The following is a 25,778-nucleotide window of genomic DNA, read 5'->3' as shown; positions in this document are numbered from 1 at the left end:
CCTCTCTTGGAAAAGTAAAATTGATTCTTATCAATGTAGTGCAAGCTAAACCAATCAGTTTAGTTGTCTGGTTAAGCCACTTAATAAATATAGAATTTAGGCCAATGACCAAGCACTGAGACATATAAGGTCATTCTGGCTTAAAGGGAAATTGAAAGTAGAAGGGTTTGAAAGGTGTAACAAGAGGAAAATCTCACAGTTGCATTATGAAACAATTGTTAGGAAAGGGTGTATAGCAAGATGGAAGAAAGAGAATATGAATGGAGGCATAGTAAAGGGAGTGAAAGGGGTAGCTACGGGTACAAGCTGCAAAGCACCTTACCTACATTGCACAGCGTGAGGTGCACTGATGGCATTATCCCCTTGTAAGCCACTTAATAATAATGGTAATAATAATAGAATGGATGCATTTTGTGAACTGATTTCATACTGAGATGCAAAATGCAGCCATTTTATTCAACAAAACTTGCCTCAAAGAGTGGTGTTCTTCCTCCTCCTCCTCCTCCTCCTCCTCCTCCTAATAATAATAATAATAATAATAATAATAATAATAATAATAATAATATCTACCTAAACAGTAGACAAAATGGAGTTGATCATATATTTTCTGTACCTAATGTAAAAGATAAACCCCCTTGGGGATACAACTTAAAGCGCCACAGCTTAACTCCCACGCAATATGATTTTACAGCAAAAAATAAACAAATAAATTACAATTACCCTTAACAACTAGATAAGAAAAGACATAGAACATTGGTAATTTTATTTTAAAAGTAATATATGCTGGATTACAACACAAACTGCAATATGTTTTGTACTATAAATTAAACAACTTTCCAAAGTAAAGCGAGGAAACTCAAGTTAACACATACGGATAATTAAACTGTATCGCTTAATCATCTACATGGAGACTAAGTGCATACCTAACTATTGCATGAGATTTACCATAAAAATACATGATGGTTGACTCTGGTGATATTAATGGATAAATGACTTGTTACTGAATTTGAAACAAGCATTCTTAATACTAATACAGTACTTCAATCTTTTTGTTTCAGAAATTGAAGTTCTACGTCTCTGATAATCCCAAGTATTCACATCCTATAATTTACTACTTTATGGGACTGGGAGAGCAAACTGCTCAGCAACTGGACTTTAACAGTGCACATGAAACCTGTAAAGTTTCATCAGTATAACCTACTGTACCAGGAATTCATCTATTGTCTATGATTTCTCTAACATTTGTGTGGGTTATGCTAACAAAGGGAGAGGAAAAAAAAAATCATACCAAGATACCAAAGAAAGGGTGAATGGAATCCTACAAGTTTCTAATTATCTTTCATGATGGTTAACAATATCAGTCACCTTGGGTAAAAATGATCCTGTGGCTTGTAGGTAATTTCTTTACCAATTTACTGCAAGTTAACAAACACAAAAGTTAATATTAACGCACCCTAACGAAATAACAATGGTAAATTACACAAGCCATCCAATCATGACAAGCCCTTCCTTCACTGTATACACTTTTGTTTTTGTCAGTTGCAAGACTACCTTCCCATAGGTACAGATCACCCTTTTCACAGAGACAATCAGTTATGATTGTAACTTATTTACGCTGACCTTCTATTGGATTCAAAATCAATTCATAGTTGAATGAATTTCAACTTAAATCTTTAGCATGTGTAGTTGCTGAGCACCTAAAAAATGACAAAGATGGAAGTCTTCTCCCATACTTCTCCTTACAAAATTATGACAGTATGAATACTTTGGTTTTACCACGTTATTTCAGCAAGTTTGGAATTATCTTAGAAAATAATTTCTTAAATTCTAATGAGGGACTTTCAATGGCTTTTCTAAATAACAATCAGCTACCAATTAAAACGGCCAGCAACCGAGCGCTGCATATCCATTCTGTCAAAGTCTCTTTTGTCCATGTTTAAGGAATATCGTTCACCTCCACCACCCATTCTGCCCTCTTGACTGGAAAGTGGCTGTTGAAAGAGAAAATGTTACATTAAGAAAAACTAGTACTCCAACTAGAAAATGTAGGCTTCAATTCAAATTCCTACACCTTAAACACAAAACAAACCCTAGGAGTTTTAATACTCATATTAACCTAAAAGGAAAGACATGATGAATCCAAATATGTATCAACAATGACAATTATGTGCAATAGAAATACTGTATCCATATCGACACTAGGTGGGCCAATTACTATTTAATGCAAAGTACAGTCCATGTGAAAAACTTTGAAGAATGAAGGAGACAAGGATTTTGAAAATTCTATTGGAGGACCATAACTAATTCTGACATAGTTCCACCAAATCTGGACACACACACCACTATTTCAATGAAACAAACCATAAGAAAAATTTTTTGGTTACTTTTTCAAAGGTGAGGTTTCAAGTCTACGGAATTTAGAAATGCCCTTGGTACTGAGGTAAAATATCCAAATATACCTGTCTTCTTTTATCTACTGAATTTAGAAATGCCCTTGGTACTGAGGTAAAATATCCAAATATACCTGTCTTCTTTTATCTACTATTTGTGAAAATTTTGTAAATTGTTTTATAAATCTAATATTTATTTATAATTAGTGAGCAAAATAACAGGATCTTTCACTAATGCAGAAATTAAAACCTTTAGTCAGCCACATACTACTATAAGAATTCATGAATTTATCTAGGACACAACACAACTCGTGTTGGAGCCATGCATTGTGCAATGAAGTTAGTTACTGCAAGAAGTGTAATAATGTAGATGACAACAATGTCTACAATTTGAAGGCTAATATAAACACCATCAATGTCAAGCTGCAAAAAAGATCAAGATACATGAATGCAATACAAAACTGTTACATTTTACAATGCAGTCATAAGGAAAATAGGATAAAAATGATTTTATTAACTGAAACAGTGAGCAGTAAGTTGGGCACACCTCTATCACCATCAGATTGCAGAGTAAGCTGAAGCTGACTTTATATGTTTAAGGAAATTAATTTGGGGTAAAATGTTATTTTACTTTGTCATTAAGGCTGCATTTCTAGGTTTACGATCCAAAAATTTTAAACTATCTACTTTAAATTGTTTTCCTCTTTTTTTTGGCATTAGTATTTTTCTATAGCCACTATTCCTTGCTTGATATATTCCAGGTTACTTCCTTCAAATCTTGTCTTTTTTTTTTTTAATGCATAAGGGCAATCTGTTCTGTGTAAATCTGCTCATCAAATCAAATGCTTCATTACTTATTACTGTACTTATGTATGCATGCATATCTTGATCTTTGACAATACTTTGTCTGAATGAAACCCAAACTGGGGGATTCTGAATACCCTAGCTTTACATTCTAAAACTCATGACGTTCATACTTTTACGTGTTAAACAAAATTTCTTGTAAAATTTTCTAGTTCAAACATATTTTCTTATAAAAATGAACCTGTAACCGAACAATTACTCTCACAAAATCAAAACATTAAAAGTTAAATACTGTATAAATACTTACTCTATCCACTGGCATTTCACTCCAAGAGCCCGAACTGGAATATTTTTCTACTCTGTAGCCTCTCTTTCTCAGTGTTGCTTGTATCTCTCTTAAGTGATCTCTAAATTCTTGTAAATTTCTTGCATGAGCATTAAGGTCTAGTGCTAATCTTAGAGCTTTACGAAGTTCTTGGTTTTCTGACTCCAAATTCTGTGCAGTTTTTCTCAATTCATCATTATTCTTGTTAGCATTTATGTTCTTTCTTCTAAGTTCATCTAAAAAGTCTTCATTTCCTGTCCCCCGAGAATTATCATTGCCCTGTTTCCTATTTCTTGAATTTTTGTCCCCATCAAAATCCATCCCTCTCATGCGTTTTGCACCTGGCTCAAAATCATTGCCTCCGAAGGTATCCCTAAGTCCCTGGAGCATTCCAAACTGATCACCGCCTCTTTGACGCATTCCAAAATTGTCCTTGTCATCTTGTTGCTGCATACCTCCTCGTTGGCGCATCCCAAACTGATCATTTCCTTGCTTTTGCATGTCAAACCCATCATCCCCTTGCATCATTCCAAACCTCTCCGGCTCTTGTTGGCGCATTCCAAACTGACCACCTCCCTGTTTGTCCCCAGGAAAGCCACTTCCTTTGGTATCTTGAAACATTTCATCATGAGGTATCATGAATTTTTCTCTCAGCGCAGCTAGTACTTCCACAACATACTGATCTGTGTTAAGATGTCGATAATTGCACCCCCTCATGTTACATGCTCCTTGCAAGTACTCCTGCAAAAAGTGGATAATAAACCGAACAGCTACAGTAATTACAGTAAAGATACCATATAACTATAAAAAAATACTCTGTTGTCAGAATAATACTGAAATACAAGATACCAATTTATAAAATTAAAATATCACAAACTTTTTATAAGTAACTTATATTCTTCACAGGTAATAACAAAATGAAGACTTTTCTATAAGATTACTCTTCAGCTGCAAACTGGAATTGGTCACTGAAATTTGGTTACAAAGTAGTTAAGTGGGGTGAAGTCGGTGAATGGGTGATGGCCCCATTCTTCCTCTGTCACTAAGCACCTTTTCCTTTTTATATGGAACTAAGTAGGTTGGCTTAGACAGGATTATGATAGGGGCTCTGGTTTGCATACCTAAGAATATGTATGGAACTCACTCACTAGGTAAGTTGAATATTCACCCATAAATGTCACGTTCCTGATCACGACAGTGAGTAGGTGAGTGCCAACCCCTGTAATCTCCTATTTTATCTGACATAGGGATGCAACAGTGGTAGGCCCCTACACCTGAGTGAGAAGTGTGTCAATTCTCCCTTGCTTACGAAAACCTCAGAGAATCAAGTGAGACCCCTACAAGGGTGGCAAGTGAGAAGGTAGCTAAAATCTGTTCAATATAAATTTACAGGTAAAGATTACAGCTTTAATACACACAAACATACACACAGGTTAAAAGGGACAGCCAAGACAGTCGTATCTTAAAAGCCAAAGCAACCAAGACTGGATACTAAATTGTGTAGCTCATCTCCATCTGTGCTCCTTCTAGCACATACTTGTTCTGAGCTGCTGCCTGACAAAGGAAGGAAGAGAAGGGGTAAGGCAGAGGAGAACTAGTCACTCAGCCATTCAGTCACAGCTTTATGTTCTCTTAGTACCTTAGGCGAGATGCTTTTCTGTCTGAGGGGAGTTTACATGACATTTTTTAAACCTATTTGATTTATAACATGAACCCATAAAGTTTTTCTGAATACTCCATCTTATGCCTGCCAGTGCTAACAAAGAGGTGCAGACACTGACCTAAGAATTCAGGTCCTTCTTGGATAGTACCTCATGGCCTGCACCCAGAATAATAGAATCTTGTCTGGATCACCACTAATTCACTTATCCTTGAAGATGATTTAGATCATTGACTGTGAACGTCTGCATTCCTGAGCAGCAGCCATCATGAACATGCTGCCTTCATGCTTGGTAATTATCCATAAGCTTTTCAAGAGTAACTGCCTTCCTCTTCTCACCAGTGGCAGGAGACACACATGGCCATTTTGTACACATGCCAGATACATAAAAACACAACCCAGATATGACAGGGTGTCCCAGAAAAAAATAGTAGCAACACAAAACATGACAGTCTGTTAGCTGTGCACATTAGCAGCAGGGTGACAGACAGAGAGATGGGGAGCACTGCTTTTTCCTGGATGCCCAGTATTCACTAGTGATTATAATAACCTGTACTGCTTGCTTGGAAAAAAATCTAAAATCAAAATGCAGATAATTTCTTCTCTATTGTTGCTATTACCACTTTAGTCAAAATACTGTAAAACGAATCACTGTGACCCAGGGAGTATTGTGCCCACAGATAAGGCAAGGAAGAAGCACTTGGCAGGAGCACAGAAAGGGATCCTCAATTGACAATGGCCGAAGAAAAAATACGTCGTTACCGAATTTCAGTGACCAATTACAGCGTGCCACTAAGGGATACTTAAATTTACATAACAAGCTCTGGTTTTTATTTCCATAGGTACAAGTCAATTTAAATAGAGTTCACATAGCAAGAAAACAATTAATACTGTAACTACTGACCTTACAATGAGGATGAGTGCCAATATATGCCCATTCCATAACCATTGCTTTTGACATTGCCTGTTCCACCACACCGGCAGGAATATCTCCAGTTGATTGATATTCAGCTTCATCTCGTCTGCTGACATGCAATAGTCTGTCGGCATAAAAAATTCAATCAGAAAAAATTCTTCTCATATGCTTAAAACTTTAAAAACTTTCTTGTATGTTTAACATAAATTTTATAAAATAAATAATTTACAGCCAAACAAGTTCTAAAATTTACTTCAGACTCTAAAACCATAGGCTATTCTCTCTCTCTCTCTCTCTCTCTCTCTCTCTCTCTCTCTCTCTCTCTCTCTCTCTCTCTCTCTCTCTCTCTTTTTGAAGGGTGTTCTCCAATTACAGACAATATTTTAAGAAAGCTATTCCTTGGTTTCAACTACAAGGACTTCTGCATGAACTGAAGGCTTAGAAATGTCCATAACTACATGATTTTACTGAGGCTGTTATCCCAAACACATAACTTTTTAGATGTGTTAAAAAACTCTTCTTTTAACTTCAAAACCTGTAAGTACAAAATGACAAAAAAATCTGGCAATAAAGATGAAATAAGGCAAAATTTCTCCTTAGTATTAATATTCAATATATTGTTTTTGTCCAACAAAATTTCTAGCATAAAAAGTTTGTAAACATGTCAATGACCACAGGTGTAGAACAAATCTTTGGCCAATGCTGGATAATCATTTGAAGCACTGGTTATGACTACCAGTAAGTTGTCAACTTATATTCAACCTGTTTGTGACATACAAGAAGTTGCTGTCAAGTGTTTATGTGTTTTACTGTGGTGTGGACACACCCTAATACATCACATTACACTGTACAACTACATCAAGTTAAGACTGTCTGATTTATGATTTATTAAATTTATGACAGCAATAGTGAGAACATATCTGTAGACCAGAATTTTGAAGTTTGATTTTTTTCCCAGTCAAGCAATGCCAGCTACAATAATCTTGCAACTGCTAGGCAGCCAGGCAGACATCTCTGCCACTCAGTTACTGAGTATACATTCCCTGCACTACAGTTTTTGTTGCTACTACACTATTTTTCTTTACTTTGATACTCTCCTGTATCTACACTGTGTTTTCAAGCATCCAGTCATGTCTATGAAACAGCCATCTGAGTCTCCTGTTACCGATATGAGGAGGAGGAAGGCAACTACTCTTGTGGCGAAACTCAAGACAATCAACATGCTTGAGGGCAGTATGCCTGAAAAGTCTACTGCGAGGGAACTTAAGACCTTCACGAATGATCTTGACCACCTTAAAGTTGATTAATAATCTGCAGATATCCTCCTTATAATCAGCACTCCTCATTTCACAAATATTTCAATATTCTTCATTTAAGAAATTCATGAAAATCTACTATCCAAATAGCATGCTCTTAATAAGAAACACCACAGTGATAGATGGTATACTGCTGTCCAAAATATCATAAAAAAATGTTTCATATCTGATTTTTTCAGTATGAATTATATTACTGTAACACTATAGAATATGAAGCTCCAGTCAGTCTGTCAAGAACTGTAAGACTAAACTAATTTTGTGTCACTTTTTCGTTCTCCCTTTAGATGTATTGTTTATATTCCTGAGTAAATTTTTTTTTACATTTAGTAGCATTTATACTAAGAATTACACTTTACATGTTTCTCCTAAGAAAGATAAAAAATTATTCTAGGAAGCACATGGATGTTTCTTCTCGGGATGCTAGCTAATTACAGTATTCCTTGAAGCATAGCATCTGTAAGTGTATTATCTATTATTAATTAAGAAATATACTATAGTAAGCTGAAAATTCACTTCAAAAGAAAAGAAATTTTTTTTTTTTTTTTTTTTTTTTGCTCTAAAGACTTCGCAGAGACTGGTGATGAAAATTCATCTTTAACTATGTATTTTTAGGAACAAATACCCATGGCTACATAATTATTACACTACAGTATATGCATGTTATTGAATATACAAAGAGTTCAAATACATATATTTTTTGCAGTGTTAGCCTTGCCTATAGCAATCATGTTTGTCAGGGGGAACTGGAGTATGGTCAGAAAGTTCATGTTTTTTATTCAGTTGTGTTCTCATAAATCTATCCAATTGTGTTCTCAAACATATGTGAATGCTTGCTTAACTGTTGCACCATTTTGTTATTCAATGTAAAAATAATGGGGAGAGAAAAAAAAAAAAAAAAAAAAACCTGGTTCCATGTAAACTTGATATTTTCCTGGAGAAACCAACGTCCCAGTCCTTCCGCCAGCTATTCTTGAGTCTCTTACCAAAGGAGAGAGTGAGACAGATAACCTGCCACTGCAGCATCTCCAACATCCAGCCATTAATTTTTCCAATGCAAGAGTTCTAAGCATTTCAAAATAAGGCTAGGCTAGGATGTAATGCAACGCAAGTCTTTTAAGAATATTTAAGTTATGGTACGCTTGGATTTGGTCATGTCGATGTTTTAAGACTGTAAGGTAGGGTTGGTTAGAGCATGCTAGGCTATGATTTTCATTACAAAAGCAAAAGCACAAGTATAACTGCCACAATAGTGACATATTTCAAACTTAGTGCCTTTTGCTAAATATTCACTTCTAAAGGGGTGTGACTGGCTATCAGATCTTCAAGGAAATTCAGCTTGCCAATCAGGTTTTCGTTGTATTCTTCCCAAGAAAGAAGAAATGTTTTCTCACAAGCCTTTGTCATGAATGAAAGCCTCGTACTTGTTATTCACAGGAATGAATTGTTATGAATACATAACTACATTATTATGCTATGCATATACAATATTACCAAATATAAAATTAATAAAATAAGTCCATGTATAATGCATTACTGTTTTGCAATTTCTTCAAGTGCAATTTTATTTTAATGCTAGGCTAGTCGAATATGTTCATCACAAGAAATGGAATGCACTCCATTCACCTAACTAAAGACTTGCATGCATACACTGTGACTAACACAACGTTCTTATGGTAATGTGAATATAACAGAATAAGTATTATTGCACATTGCTGGCACAATCTTTTCATGCAATTTCTTGCAATTCCTCCCTTTATTTAGCAACTGGCTGCCAAAAAACTTTTCTAACTCCTACTTCTATCCCTCACTTAAGATCAAAGAGAACCAGCTCTTTGCACGAAGCTTTCAATTTCAAAAGTTTCTTCCTACCCATGTTTAAATACTGAGACAACCAACCTTACAGAGCAGGCTTTTCAGAGTTTATAATTTTCTTGAACCAGTTATTCAATAACAGAAATGGCCCATTGCATTTGGCTCTAGAGTTCATAAACTTATTACTCTTCATTTAAAACATATCAGAACCATCCTTTTATGAAAGACTTTAATATTTACAACTTTCTTGTTCTTCTTGTTAAGGAACAAACAGAAACCACCTTTTACATTAAGCTTTTGGGTTCAGATTCATATTTATCTATCTTCCAAATAGGCTACTTTAACCAGGAATACCTTGCCAGTTTCAGTTTTATCAGAGGGAGTAATGTGTCAAAATTCCAAATGACAAGGTCTTATTATGCCAAATTCTAAAAATGCCGTATTTAAAGTTTTGGGAATTCTGGAAAATCTTAATACCTATTACTGTATATCTGCATAAGGTAACCAAAGCATACTGCATTATACTACAAACAATCAAGGGTCCAAACAAAACCTTGAATACCTGATGCTGGCTTAGCTTTACAAAGACAAGAACTGAATTCTTTAATTATATATGCAAAATTTAACAATGAAATTACCAACGAAGCTGACTTCTAAAACTACAGATGTTTGTACACTTTTTTTGCATAAACTGAATCATGATTATGCCAAGGGACATACTCAATGAGAAGTGAACCAGGGTCCCACTGGTACTAGAACTTCCCTAAAAATTTTGTATTCTTCAATATGAGGTGTCAAAACCTTATCATCATCATCATCATAAATGTTTCATAAAATGTTCCCTTTAGAGAATTAGACACAATGTTTTCACCATTCTTTTGTCTTGTGCATTTTATGCCAGGGTTCCTGAGTAACCCTCTTCTTCTGGACATTTCAAAGTGTTTCCCTTCATAATGAGTTACATTTTCACACTTGAATGTAGCTTCCTCTCTAACAATCCCTTCCATAATGTAGAAGTCCTAAAAAATAATAAATAAATAAAACAAAAATTATAGAGTATCGAGCACACTTTTTAAAATAGCCAACACTTTCAAAAACAATTCTTTCTCAAACAAACACACTAATAACTCCAATCCTTAATATTCTCTTAACTCTAAATACTGGATGCACCTTACCTGCAAAGTTGTTTTAATCCAAATGAACTTCAAGAGAGTACTAATGCTATACTTTACTACACCCTACTACATTGCCTATCATAAATTACAATAAATCAATATCTAAAAACTGTACTGTTAACTTTAAAAGACACTGATAGACCAAGCACTTCAGCCAAGATAAGAATGTAGCTAAGATAAAACCAACCACTGGGTGAAACACCAATTGCCACCCAATTGCAGCAAAGTAAAAGGCCACAGTAATGACTACTTCCTTGAAATATCAGAAATTGTATGTTAACAAGTAAAATGAAAATTAAGTCACTTCTAGGAGGAGTACAGCCTTGAGAAGATATAGTATAAATAGTGAAGTACAGTACTGTACCAGTTACAGAATAAGTGGTACAGTATAGCAGATAAACTTGACTTCATCCAATCCTTTTCACGAAGCTTTGTAAACCTTCCAGACTAGACTTGGGCTAAGAAAAATCCCAACTTTGTGACCAAGAACTGGTCTTTTACTCAAATTTACAAGTGGTTGATGTGGAAAAAAGATAAGTACAGCATATCAGATCAGTCATACGTATACTGAATGCCATACATCAATCCAGATACCATATTTTCTTGTATTGGAGTCTGTTCAGCTAATTACCAGCATAAAAATAAGATAAGTACCATTTCCTTGTTATAAAGAGCTGTTGTCAGATGTATTGCATTTAGACTCCAAGGACACTCGAGCACTGGTAGATGGGAACTGACAAATGCATCGTTAAATGTTTCCAATAAAAGAATGTGATAAGTCTCAAAGACAAATATATTTCTGATGGGAAGGTAAAGGCAATGAAAAGAAAATCAACTGCCAATGTCTTGAAAACTTGTCCAATGATAACCTCATTATACTGAGAAATGTTTATAGGCTATCAAGTTCCATGGAACTATTACTATCTACTTACCTTCATACAAATGCAAACCACAAGGGTAAAACCCTTAGTCTTAATCCAAATAAATTCTACAACCTAGCTTAGAACATTCAGTCAATTTCAAAGTCTTGGAGCCAAATTAACAAAAACCTATGAAGAAGAGCCTGGGAATCCAAGAACTTTTCCCTTATGGGATACTTACCTTCAAACCAATGTCTTCAACTTTTCATGACATTTGTGATGATGGAATAAGCAACATCCACAGAAGCACATCAAAAAAAATTATTCTGCTCATAATGGATATTGTACTTGACCGACACAGTACATTCAACTATTTACACCCCTCAGGAGCAGTGCTAAGTGAGGGTTTTCAATTGTTCTAAATAAAATGGCCCAATGTTTCTCAGCTGGTAAGCCACAGTAATTGACTTGACCTGAAACAAATCTTAAAATATGAGGATAAATTTCTCCTGGAGAAATATGGAATGTAATACGAAACACTAGACTGTTACCTCTAACATGGTCATTAGTATACTCAGTAGACCTGTAAATTAAGCCTTCTGAATTTTGAGTACTAACCTGCAATCATCTGAGAATGGACACTGCCCTCTTTGGAAATCTATGCAGAAGTTAAGCCAAGGGTTCTGTTGTCTCTTAAGGTTTGAACTTGATGAACCAGATGCATTAGGAGGATGTAGAAACAAGCAATTGTTGCCACGCATACACTTATTTTGTAGAAAATTCTGGCAAACAATTTTTGAAGTATCTGAATCTTCCTGATCTAGGTTTCTTCCAAATCCCTGATGTTGAAAATCATCCTTATTGTCATGAGACTGGTTGCGTCCAAAACTGGAATCATTATCATAACCTCTCCAGTCATTTCCCCAGGATGACTGCCCTCTTCCTCTCCCAGTTCCTGAATCCTTAGCGAACATACTGCTGGAAGCACAGGAATGAACCAACTTAGCAGCAACCAAACATCTCGAAATGTCTGGCAGCAGATATAGGGAAAGAAAATAAAGTTAGTACACAGCAGCTTAAACACGGCCTTATACAAGCATCCAATTCTTAATCCTTCAGAAACGTGGGTCCCTTGTCAAGACATGATAATGTTAAAAACATAATCCTTTTGCTGATGATGTGGAGGACTTAAATTTGAATAATATGTTCTACAAGAGCGTCAGTAATCAAACTTGTACTCAAGAGTATTGTCTCTGTATGCAGTGGATTACAAATACAGAGTACTGTATCTACTAAAGAATACATGGAAAGGAAGGTGATGAGGAGTTTCGAATAAACTGGTGTTGGGATTCCGTTTATCGCTTGAGAAGTGTTTCCTATGAAACATGTTCATGAGCAGTCTTTCCCTAGTTACTGATCAACATGGAAATGCACACTAGCTTGTGATGACATATCCAAAACAATCAGAAAGAGGAATAATTTTGTAATATACAGTTCAATGATTACATTTCGTAACCTAATACAGTATATTGTTTAACGCTGATTCAAATTCCGGACAGGACCTGAATGAAACTTGAAAATGGGTAAAATTTTTTGTAAAATGACAGTCACAAAATTTGAAAGGCAATGAGATACCTTGCAGCAGGTGACACTGCACATAAATCTTCATGCTTGCAATTCAGTAAGGGTTAGTGAACTTTATATATACATCTTGTACCTCTAAAGGGCATTCTGCCCTACACCACTAGTTTATTTTGTTCATAAAAACAACAGCCACCAAAGCTATTACCTCATTATTTCAAAGATCAGACCAAATGAGAACTTATGCAAAATCCAAGCACTGGCAGTACTTATCAGGAAGAAGAAACACTCCCAAAGTACAGAGCAGTTTGCCAATCTTGTTACAACTGTCTATATCATACAGTACTGTACTTTTGTTTTTTCTGTGATGGCATTGTCATTAATCGAGCCAGAAAATGGCTTGACTTACTCTTTTTAAAATTAAAATCTACTATAATTAAAAATTTTCTTATTTCACATGGTTCAGTAAAGAGCATGCAATTTCACCTGAAATGTGAATATTCATGGGATATTCAGAAGGGCGAATCTCAGCACAAACGAAAAAATCTTTACCCTGAAACTTCCTCCTCCCTCTTCAACTGGATCCTGGCCTGTCAACAAGAGAGCAAAGTAGATACCAAGAGGAAGAAACGAGGCAAATGGGTATACTGTATATGGGTTGTTTGAGGTACTCATCATCTACCTTGCTTAAGTATTTATACTATCATTTACTGCAGCTGGGTTATTTCACATCAAACTTAGTTGCATTACACCCAGTGGCTACCATATACTGTAATCAGTCTGGCCTTAGTACCATAATATTCCAAAATTTAGTTGGATTACCTTTCCTGAAGATACACTTAAGCACACTTTTGTATGCTACTTATTTTTGCTCTATTCTTTTTTTTTTTATTTACAAGCAGTTACACATTTAAAGTGTATATCACTTGGTGTTTATTTTATATTCTTTGCTCAGATCTTTACTTCTCTATGTTGCGCATCACATTAAACATAAGTTTCCTGAGCCTGTAATACTGCTTCGAAGGTCATTCCTCGTCCTTCTGGAAATGCAAGTTCTTTCTTCTTACATATATTCTCAGTTGGTCTACTCTTTAAAATAGCAAAGTAATAGGCCCTGTAGGGTATGTTTGTATTCTCTGAAGCATGCAATTTGCCTATAAAATATTTAATCTTTTTAAAATGTCATTTGGTTAATGAGACAGGGAACCATTTTTTGCTTCAAACTATGTAAGATGATCCAGAGTACCAACTGCTTACTTCACTGCAAGGTAACATTATTTTAGTTCCCATGAATTACTTCGCTCAATTATGAGTTTACAATGGTAAACCAAGCATGCAGCTTTTATACATTACTAGCAAAACATATCTACTGAACATCTTTCTGTGCCTTAGTCACACCAGGACCAGTCCAGCATACAGGTAATGTTTAAACAGTTATGTGGTACTCTCAACATACTAGTGATGTGCTCTCAACATATTAATGAGGTAATACCTTCATTATTTTCTTAGGCTTATTAACTGTACTTGATTTTAATAAAAAATTTGTTAAGCTCAAACATCTGGAAGTTAATCTTATGGTCTGACAGACAAATGCATATGTTGCAGAACATTTGAGTGGCCTGTTTTCCAGAAATTTAAAGAAAGAATGGGAAAGGGAACTGCAACACAAATCCAAATATCACACATATTTGGATTTTATGACTGTCTTCCATTGATGATGATACTGTTGCAATGGTTATGAAAATGGTCTCAGCAGTTGTAGTCAAGTGATTCCCAGTACATTTACCAGATTTACCATGCAATTCACTCTACACTAAGGTACAATACTCCCTGTCAGATGCCATTACTGAAAGTAGTAATGACAAGAATTATACAAACATAACTAAGAGAACATACATAACCACAAGGTCACATATACTTATGAGTTAACTCTTTCAATAACCGACATCACAATGCAGTTTTCAAACTGCAATTACTACTGGGTTAAAACTTTTCTGCTGACCTTTTAAAATTTATGAAATGTTTCAGATGATTAACATATCACACCATATAAACCACTATTTTACATAAGCCTTAAATTTCTAGCCCTGACTGTTGGTTGACCATCCAAATAAAAAGTTAGGAGCTATGAAGCTAATGGAAGTGGTTAGAAACACCACACAAATCCTGGCAGTCCACTACAAGGAAAGTATACCAACCTACGTTACTTGCTTCTTTCAGTAAGGTGGCCACTCAGTCTTAAAAAGAAAAACTTCACCTGATTAAATTTGTGACTTGAGCCTACATTGGATCACTGTACACCAATATCTTGGGCAAGTTGATATTTCATCATAAGAAGTTAAAAGTTGTTGGACAGCCAGGTGGTAAGAGACCATAAGAGCATTGAAAATAGGAACCTGTCTGGTTTTCCCCTAAGAACAAATCCTTTGTGGAAGCCCTGTCAGTCTAAAAAATTAAGTTGGTGGACTCATTCACCAACTTTATACATTATATAAGGATATAATAATAAAGTAAACACCAAATAAGGATATGGGTAATTTTAACCAGTAAGCTAGATCTTGTGAAAAGACATGCATGGGAATGACCAATCTGACAAAATAGGTACAGAACCAAGACCTAATGGCCAATACCTTCTGTAATCAAACAGAATCTAGGATTATATGAACCAGGTCAGCAATTGAGTGTTATCATGAGAACCAAGGTACTAGACTCCTTATTTCATGTTTTGACCACTCTGGCTGTGTCTGCAGGTCACCAATGGGTTTACACATTTACTATTTATAGAACAATAAGGTCCCCATCTTCCATGATCAAAACCCCTGCCTTACTGGCTCACCAGTCTGTGCTGTTAAGATGTTAGTAATATGATCCCAGTGCTAACCACATTCATCCTAATAACTGACAGCCTGTCTATATTAGAAACTGATTCCCATGCAGTCTTATTTGTATCATTCCAAAGAACCAACCATTCTAGAACCCTGCTGTCCACTTTAACAGTGAAAGAGTCTGTGTCAACTACACGTATAGTCTAGTATTCAGACTTCTAACCTTGCATAAAACCTCTTCTGCTCAACAAAGTGCTTGAGAAGTAAAAGGACCTCCGAAAGTGACATAAAGCCCTAATCTCATACCATTCTAATCTTTCACCACACTAGTCTTGTATCATTCAAAGCAGACACATACCCAGTAGTGGCTGCCATAACTCATCTACAGAAAAACAACTATTCAACAACTTACTACACTGGAACTCTAATTACCATGGCAATGTTAATCAAATACAAATACCTCTACCTAATATGTCCATCAACTTAGGAAATCAGGTATACAATTGCCAGTGATTCCTGACCATGTGCAAATGAGCTAAGAATAGCACTGGCCACAATAACACTTGTTTTCAGAAAACTGTATATCAACCTCTGTCAATGTAGTACTGTATAATAATTCTTATGGAAAATAAGGTCCAAATTGCAAATATATTGTGGAATTCCACAGAGCCATTTGTCATCAACCACACACAAAACAATGCAATACATACATATGTAGCACAACCTAAGTGAAGATAAGTACTGGTAAGTACCATACCATACCAATAGGCTCATAAGTATATTGGATGTAAAAAATAACAAGCATTTGTTTTTTCTACAAATGCACAAGCAAATAACATCTCTTGTGCAAGCCAAAAAAGAGGTCTTACAAAGAGTACAGGAATATGCTATCATAATTAAAACCAACACTGTATTATACAAATACAGAAAACCTAATTGTGAAAAAGATTAAAGTGTAATCCAATTACCATTTGAATTCAATCCATACACATTAAAAACTCTTATTAAAAACTCTTACAAACTCCAGCTTATGTAACATAGTAAAGGTTTCACATCCATGTGCAGTGATCCACACAATGGGAACTGCATTACAGTATTAGCCTTTATTGTATTGTACATCTATTAGGGTGGTCTACCAACAGCTAGTATTGACCATTCAAAGCTTACATATAATAATTGTCTGCACTGGTGGAGGAACAAAAGTAAGCCATCAATGACAGTAGTAGTTATTGATAACCAACTACCCAATTAGCATATTTTGACAGGTAACTGACAGTGCTATCTGACAAACTGGGGTATGGTAAGGCTCTTCCCTAAATTGGCCTGGGTGAAATGACCAGAAGCAGTGCATATGACAACAAAGTGAGTGGATGCTAATTAGATGTGTGTGAATGAAGACAGGGCTTATTGTTACATATCAGCATGTCCTCCTTCGTGACAGTTCCTTGTCCCTTGTATATTCCTCAGCTGCTATTTACCAAGCACATCCATCACGACTGTTCTATCAGTCAGTTTATTACGCTCCCTGACTAACTCTGCACAGTAGAAAATTTCACCCCGTTCAACATTTCACTGCTTTGTTTATGTCTATCCCTTTTATAAAGTTGAGTACAACTTTTATACAAATATAACATATTATTTGATATCTTTATTGTCTGTGTAATTTCTGCTTACTGGGTTTATCAGGAATTCAGTGCAAGCAAAAATTTACTTGGTCTGGACTTAAGAAACATTTCCATTTAACAATGATTTGTCATAAGATTCTACTGTATTTTATTTTCTAGAAACAAAGAATACTATACTGTATATTGAATTTTTTTAACAAATTACTTTTATCATCCAAAGAAACATCTTTCATGAACACCAAAAGATTTGCATCACTGCACCAGAAATTCCCTATTCTGAGGAACTAAAGAATATAAAGCCTCTTAAAGCAACCAAAACAACCAAATAGCTTTACAGCAAATATCTAACCAAAATTAATTCAAGGTGCTCATAAACAAAGTTTATTACTGGGAAAGTTTTTTTCATAACAAAAAATATCAAGCTTAGCATTATAATATGGGAAAAATAAAAATGTTTCAATACATGTGCCGAACACCAGAAGTATTACAAGTAAATAAAAAAGTAATCTAAACAAACATTACTACTGTACACCCAAATGTAAAGTAAAACATGACTAAACACATGGTGGTCATATAGCCAATTAAGCACAAAATTTTCCATCTACAGTACAGTATTAATGTTAAAGGACAACCAACACAAAAACAAAACTCTTTACCTAAGGAACTTCAACAGAGATTTACCCAGTTTTTTCTTTTTTTTTTTTTAGTATACCTGTCAAGTGTTATCCAATTATGGTACTTTGTTCTTAATATTTAAAATGACAGATGTTGGGTATTACATTAGGATGAGCCTGTACTGAAACTACTGTAGTACAGTATTACACATTTTCTAGGTCCATGACTATATCCTTTAAAGAGTAAAGGCCAACTGAAGAGCAAACTAATGCCATTTTTCTAGCCCAGGCCCAAAGAAAATAAGAAAAAGACAATGAAGGAAGAAGGGTGGGCTTAACCACTAGGAAAGCAACAGACCTGCCTACTAAAGGAATAAGAAGTCCGAAGATACAAAACAGAATAATTCCAAAACTTAGCAGTAGATGGAAAGCCATACAGTCAACTCACTGTTCTGTCTGATGGTTGGTGATCTCAATGTACAAATATCTACCCTTTGCTGTCTAAAATCAGGTCTCCTTAAAACCATCTAGCATCAGACCATTTTTTATCCAATTTTTGCGTATCCTGTATTTAGCACTGTTATAATCACTATCAGCTGCATAATCACTTCTACCACTTTTTCCCACACAATACTCATGGCAGACTGATTGATTATGAGGGTTAGGCCTTCAGGCAAAGTACTGGAACCTATCAGATTCCCTTAGAAACCTCCCTTTTATCATAGCTAGAAAAACTCGCCACCAGTCTCTTCTAAAATTTCTCAAATTAAAACCAATTCAACTCTTACATAATTTAGTGCAGCTACTTTATAAAGTACATTCAAACCCTTCGAAACACTTCCAACCCGGCCCCCTCCCCTGGTGAACTGAACCTCTTTCAAAGGCATCTGAACTGATATATTTTCTGTAAAGAGGTAAAAGAAGTGCAATCCTTTCATAAGGCCAAAAAGGTAGGGAAAAAAAAAAAATCTTGCCAAACAAAAGTAACAAATCTGATGGATTATGAAGCAATGAAATAGGATCAACACACTTTAGAGTGGTCACCAATTGGTAGGGGAGAGATAATACCTAGAAATACCTTCTTCAAAAGGTTAATCAAGTTGTGGGAGCTTCCTTTTGCTGGCAGTGAGTGTTACCTACATAAATAAGTAGAATATATAGTTGAAAAAATGATACAGCATTCATATGTTTACTGTAATGCCTCTGATTTGATATATATACGCCTTTTTATGTCCTATTTCAGGATTCACTAATTCACACATTCTATAATAATCCCAATGGAAACAATTTTTAATACTGTAATGTACTCAGTTCATGGACATTAATGAAACTACCTATGTACAATGAAAGTTTACTTTGGAATGCTATGATTAAACCAGTGACCTAAAAGAAATGTATCAATCCATTAAAAATGGCATCATCAGAATACATCCATAATAGTAATAATTTATTACAATATATTTTATCATGTAATGAAAATCAATAACAGTGCTACATAATTCTTTTGGTTCACTACATTTTCAGTCACCCACGTAATAATACAAACTATAAACTTTGCTCCTTATTACAAAAGTTACTATGAAACTACAAAAAAAATGATGATAGTAGATAGGCGAACCAAGTGTCCTTCAAAGGAGAAACCTACCAAAAATCACTATGTATATACAGTATATCCAATTTACTTTGTTGCCACTACTTCAGAAACACAAATGTGGCGAAAAGCTCTATTTTTAACAGGATTACTATCAGCTAAGTAACCACTTGGAAAGGCACACTTTTCGCTACTTGGACTCTGAATTTGTCCAATTTTTTCTATTGGTAAGAAGACTCTTGGGATGGTAATTTACAAACTACAGAACTCCAACAATTTTTTGGCAAATTTGCCCCAAACAGTTCAAACATGTTCGTTTAGCTTGGCTTCCATCTCGGTCAACAAGAAATCATCCTAGGCACAAATCCTTCACCTAACCCTAAAAATATACTTAGACCTAAACAAATTTTTCACTGGTATTAAGCCTTGTCTACCATAGGCCTATTTCTTGATGATATACTCCATGTACTGGGGTACTGTAGTTTATTGTATTTAAGGGTAAAAGTGCAGAAGACTTCCATATGTTAGGCCTATTTCCACATGGCACAACCTGCTTAAAAGCAGACCAAAGACATATTCACACAGGGAAGCATCCTAACCTAACCTATCCTAGGGCACTGTGTCGTAACCTGGCCAGGGTGAAGCACCCAGGCCACACCCGTGTCACCATGGGGAATGGATGCAGAGTAAAGAGACAGGGGTAGGCGTGACAAATCTGACCGTGAAAACGGGCCAAACCTAACCTTTCCTAGAATTCAGTGTCCTAGCCTAACCAGACTTTACCCACCTAACATGCAAACTACCTGAGGTAAAACTGAAGACCACTACCAGGCCCCTTTGGTTCGGTAACTATCAGCTTTGGTAGAACTAAGTATTATCTCTGCGTCAAGTATTACCTTGGAAGTTGACTTTTTCTACAGTATTTTCGCTGCTTATCATGAATTCACTGTTATTTTTTGTCACTTAACTGTAATTGACCTCAAAACTGATCATATTTTTGCTACTGTGCATGTGCAGTATTATAGAGGAACTTTTGGTAAAAAGTGGAGTTTCCTTCAGCCTACTAGGTTAGGTTAGGTTAGGATACGTTAGGTTGGTATGATTCTTTTATGATAGATTTCCTTGACCAACCCCTTCTTGAACAGCCCACATAGGGTAAACGCTCAGGCCATGAGACACTGCGTAATTCCTCCGTTGTTTGGACACCTCCAGAAAATGCATTTCAACACTACCCCATCAGCATCAGTGAGACTTGAGGCCCCCTCTGCACAACATGCCGAGACCTGTACGTTCCTATCAAAGTAACTGTTTTCTCCTAAATTACAAAATAATGGCATATTTCCAATTAAACAGAGGTTCATTAAGATTTTGCCCTGCGCGGTGCTAACTTACCAGCCATGACGCTCTTGAAGCTTTTACTTAAAACACTTTAAAAATGGACGAGTGATGCTATCTCAATATTTGCAGAGTCTCTTGTGTAAACAAACTGCCCATTTCCTGTGTTAAACCTGCAAAATATTTGTACATATAGACGCTGACACCGTTTCCTTGACATCAGTGGTAAACGCTGGCGCCTATGGGGCTTGGACGGGGAACTCTAGTGAATTTTCAGAATGCCAGGCGGCTAGATAATATATATTTAAATGATTAAGTAGCTAAGCACCAGAATAAGGTTATAAATTGAGTAAATATATTATGTGTTCATTATAATTCATTTGAAAATATTTGTTCTTGGAACAAACCAGATTCCTGAGACAAATTATAACACTTTTGCTGTGACCATTACAGCGTAGCTATTTTTCACGTTTTCCTATAATTTATTTTTTTATCTATTAATATATATATATATATATATATATATATATATATATATATATATATATATATATTCACATACAGTGTAAGTTTTGTCAAATATAATGGTGTTTTAACTAATAATTTTGGACTTAAAACCATTATTTCAGGCCTGTATTTTGACGTCATGGCATCTTGACTCTCATAACAATTGTAGATAAATTGTCATCCTCAACTTTCTTGCGTTTTTTACGTTTTTGCCGTACCAATTGTAGATAAATTGTCATACTCAACTTTCTTGCGTTTTTGCAAGAGTGGTAACATTCATATGTACACATTACATGTCTAAGAAGTATACATTAGTAATATGGACTTAAATAAATGAAACGTCCTAACAACAAAATACTACATTTCTATCGTAAACAATTCACTATTGCATCGTCCACTCTCAGATGTTTGTGGCAGCCAGATGCACAATAACGCTGGAAAATTGTTCCTGCCACAGTTTCGCTACTTTGATGGAGTAGAGTACTGTAAACAACCATTCTCACGTATTTTAAGTGGTATTGTGAGTGAATTAAGAACAAAATGTGTACAGTTACAATCAAATAAGCACTGTGGAGCTTCAGTTGTGATGTCAGTAAGGATAAAACCATGGATTAGAGGTAAAAATGCATTTCAGTTCAACCACATGACAAGACGGGAATTCCATGTCTCATACTTTCACCAGTATAGGCAACAAAATGTTGTTTTATCATGCTGATTACAACTAAAATCTTGAGTAATATCTATAAACATTATATATAAGCACAATTAGTGTTCAGTACACCGTTAAATGAGCGCTGGGAAGGAAGTGGCCAATCGCTATTCATTTTGCATCAGTATTTGGGGCAACGCCATATTAGATTCAAAATTGCCTTCAACACTTATTTTACGAAGACTTCATATGCTTATTTCAGTTCATATGGCAGTTTCCTATAGCTCATTTTGTTAATTAAGCTTCAATCTTTTGAAAGGTTTTCGTAAACGTTTAATTTTTTTGTTATTTCTCCAATTAAATGTCGAGTGAAAAGTGAAAATTCAGCCACTCATGTGTCTCCTGCCCGACTGTTTCCCATATTCGCGGAACCATTCCACACAGTCCATGCGGAACTAATACTTAGAAATACCCGTTTTATTTATATGCAAATGCGCAAAGTGTTCAGTACCAACAACCAGAGGATGAATGTAAAAAACTAAACAAAAGACCATAGGATAGACCGTACATGCCATAGGCATAAACAGAAAATATAAACACACACATTATCATAAATGAAAGGCGGTAAACATTCCGGCAGGCGTCCGACCGGAACCATGCCGCGGTAGTAGTCTTCAGTTTTACCCTACCCAACTGCGATAGCCTACTGCAGACAGGACAACTAGCCTAAACCTATTCTTGCTCGGCAGAGGAACGGGTCCATCCACTTGCCTACGGTATTCCTACGTATTTCAAGCATATCCTACAAAGCTTGGAGAGAATCCCAATTGAAAATACGGTAGAGTCTCCAAGTCTCGAGAAAACGCGAGGGAAATATCTAGAACTGGGCTGCCATCAGCAACGGCCATCGATGGGCGAGCCATGTTCAAGGGCAAACCATTTAGGATAACCCTGGGTTTACCTACTGAACCAACAGCACCATTCATAACTAATGTAATGAATATGGTTAATCTTACCTTAAAAATTAGTTCAGGTACAACAACTTCCTTCTACAACCGGAAGTGACAAATAAAAATTCAAATTACAAGACACTAGACCGTAACACGTTCGTAAACACAAACACGGTAAGATACATGCGCAGTACTCAGAAGTGAGCTGTGTGTTTTAGCAGATAGGTTACAACCAATCGCTTAAAAATAATGTCTGACATTGAAGATTATGAGATTAAAGTTTCCAATAAAAATTTTTTATATATTTAAAAACATTATATTTGTTATGTGGTGAGCTAACATGGATAATACATTCGCCGTTAGACTTACATTAAATGCTTTGGTCACTTTCGTATGGCTTTACTGTTCTACGAAAGTATTCGATTGCTTCACACGGGGCATAATTGGCTGCATAACATCTTAGTTCTTACTTCCTGTCACTGCTCACATGATAAGGCTTGGCGATTGAACGGTTTTGCCGGTGTGAATGAAAAAATACTTTAAAAGATTTTACAAGCTCCCAAGTTTCCAAATTGGATTCTATTTCTTACGGTCATCGTTGTTTATTTAAGGAGACCCTTAACTAAGCTACACGCGTTTACAGCTGATGGTTTTTTGATTACCCAACTATGCTTGATTTTTGTTTATTCATCACTCCCTTAAGCTTCCACATCTTTACAGTTTTTAAGGCAGTTTACCCTTTACACTTGCTTGTGTCTTATTTTCAAAGATCCATTTTCCAATTTCTTTGTTGCATTTTGTCTCCATCAAACACGGTTTATAACCGTTTGTATAATGAACCTTTCGATAGCGTAATTTTCCTGTGGGGGCCTTTCATTCTTTATCGTGATGAACTGTGCGTTAAACACGTATTTGATACTCAGTCTGTAAATAGCCTGGGAGGCGTTATAGGGACAAGTGAAACTGTTTAGTCTTGGGATGACATATCTACCTCTGAGCAAATCTTTTTACTAGATGATGATGCTCTATTTTCATGACATAACGCTGAATATTTGATCTGCCACATTTATATGTCATCATATTAGCACTCCTGAGATCTTCACTGTCTTCACTATTTATTCTTCTACGACTTATTTTGATGACTTTAATGCCTGGTCTGTTTGGGTTACCTGTTACTATCTTAAAGTACAGTAAGTTCGTCACTGAGTTTTGGTCTTTACTTTTTATCCAGTTATCTATGTCCTTCATTATAGTCCATTTTTTGGATCATAATCCTATCCAAACCCCGGAAGAACTGTGGATAATTTACAAGAACCATACACAAACCTCCATTTTTATCGTAGACCATGACAGTTCGGTGTAGAAAATGACACTGCATCATAGTCAGTTCCTATCAGTTTTAAACACTTAATCTTTAGTTCGTTAACTGTTGTTTCAAAACCTGTACTTGGGTCTAGTAATATTAATTTTGCCATTCAGTATTAACATTATCCATATATTTCAGGAAGGTAATTAAACAATGATGCTTCACGGGAATGATTTTATTTAAAAGATAAATGATTTTCTTGTAAAGCATTTTTAGTCTAGAGCCCAGGCGAGCTAGTGGTGCAACCATTGTATCAATAATTTCCGACAGAAATGACTAGTCAAAAATTGGTCTATAGGACTGGAAAAATTGCTTGCCTATTTCCTTTATGCTGAGTGTATGGGTAATGATGCTTCTCTAGGTTCTGATTTATCATTTTGTGTAAGAACATTACATCTAAAAAACTTCTCTGCTGTTTGTATGTTTATTAGGGGAAAAGGGTTAGGATTTAATTAAACAAATTTATGAGAAAATAAATCAGACTTTTCGAAGGCCAACACCACCGAACTAACACCGTGCCTTTAGCATCGCTACTGAAATCTGTTTGGGCACGGGTTCTTGCTCTGGGGTATCCCGTAAAACTGCTGAATTAATGGAGACTAGTACTATTAAAAATAGTACACTCACTGGAATCCGAAAACCAAGCCGAGGAAAACAAAATCTAGATTTTTTTGTCATTCACGCAAACATTAAAAAAATGGGAAATACCATGGGCCGCTGAGAGTGATTTGGTCACTTATATTCACTCCTGGGATCCAAGTCAAAAGAGAGATGATTCAACTAAAGTAAAAGAAACGATTTTCGCAAAAGAGATAATACAAAGTAACGTTACCGTAATTATGCCTACAAGAACTGAATAAATCTTCTACATCCTATGACAAAAGTCCTTAACAAATAGTGTCATTGTATGAACTTTCAAACGCTCTGTTACTTGTCCAACACAAAAGCCCAACAGTAAAGGCTACCTCCCGAATCTTATCGACCTATATCTTTGACATCCCACAATCTTCAGATCTTCGAGAAAACTATACAGAAAGGAATCGTCACACATTTAGTGATCTCTCAACTAACCAGAGCGGTAGATCTATGATATAATTGCTAATTACCCAGAGTTGATAATCAGAATCCTAGAGTCACTTAGTGAAATTCACGCCCTGAATCTAGATTTCGATAATGCTGTCGACGAATTAGATCAGTATAACATGCACTAAGTTCAAACAAAGGCGAATACGTGGCCCTACAGAAGTTTGGTTACGTAATTTCCTTTCTTATCGATCGTTTCAGGTAACAGCTAGTGGAGCGCAATATGCTCACTGTCCCAACCAATTTTATAAAATTGCTTTTGCATCATTATTTGCTTTCACTGCCAATAAAATGTGGAACTCTCTCCGTCGATGCATCTTAACCTTTACAAAGCAGCCAGTACACATATCTGAACATAAATTAGGCAGATATATGGATAATCTGCGTGTAAGGG

At 35.7% G+C, this 25,778-nt stretch overlaps 1 protein-coding gene across 5 annotated transcripts; it reads right to left on the bottom strand.

The window, feature by feature from the left end:
* Positions 1 to 749: 749 nt before the first annotated feature.
* On the bottom strand, positions 750 to 23,476 carry LOC136826946 (uncharacterized). Of its 5 annotated transcripts, none has more exons than XM_067084541.1 (5): positions 23,305 to 23,476; positions 11,877 to 12,233; positions 6,084 to 6,219; positions 3,502 to 4,260; positions 750 to 1,991 (listed from the first exon to the last, which is right to left on the bottom strand). In XM_067084541.1, exons 2-5 carry the CDS (start codon positions 12,230 to 12,232, stop codon positions 1,869 to 1,871), a joined length of 1,374 nt encoding a protein of 457 aa, XP_066940642.1. In that variant the 5' UTR covers position 12,233; positions 23,305 to 23,476; the 3' UTR covers positions 750 to 1,868. The 5 variants fall into 5 exon arrangements, with proteins under 5 accessions (XP_066940642.1, XP_066940643.1, XP_066940640.1 ...); XM_067084542.1 differs by having other exon boundaries at positions 11,877 to 12,236; positions 23,305 to 23,334; XM_067084539.1 differs by lacking the exon at positions 23,305 to 23,476 and adding an exon at positions 23,002 to 23,211.
* Between the last annotated feature and the right edge of the window lie 2,302 nt (positions 23,477 to 25,778).

Source organism: Macrobrachium rosenbergii, chromosome 41 (genome assembly GCF_040412425.1).
Source record: "Macrobrachium rosenbergii isolate ZJJX-2024 chromosome 41, ASM4041242v1, whole genome shotgun sequence".
NCBI lineage: Eukaryota > Metazoa > Arthropoda > Malacostraca > Decapoda > Palaemonidae > Macrobrachium > Macrobrachium rosenbergii.
This window is presented reverse-complemented; position numbering and strand designations above follow the sequence as displayed.

What these genes read in the sequence shown, in the direction of transcription:
- LOC136826946 (XM_067084541.1), bottom strand. Translation starts at nt 12,232, where the DNA reads ATGTTCGCTAAGGATTCAGGAACTGGGAGAGGAAGAGGGCAGTCATCC. An exon ending in CCATTCTCAGATGATTGCAG is followed by an intron (nt 6,220 to 11,876) that starts GTTAGTACTCAA and finishes TTATGCCGACAG; the next exon opens with ACTATTGCATGTCAGCAGAC. An exon ending in GCACTCATCCTCATTGTAAG is followed by an intron (nt 4,261 to 6,083) that starts GTCAGTAGTTAC and finishes CACTTTTTGCAG; the next exon opens with GAGTACTTGCAAGGAGCATG.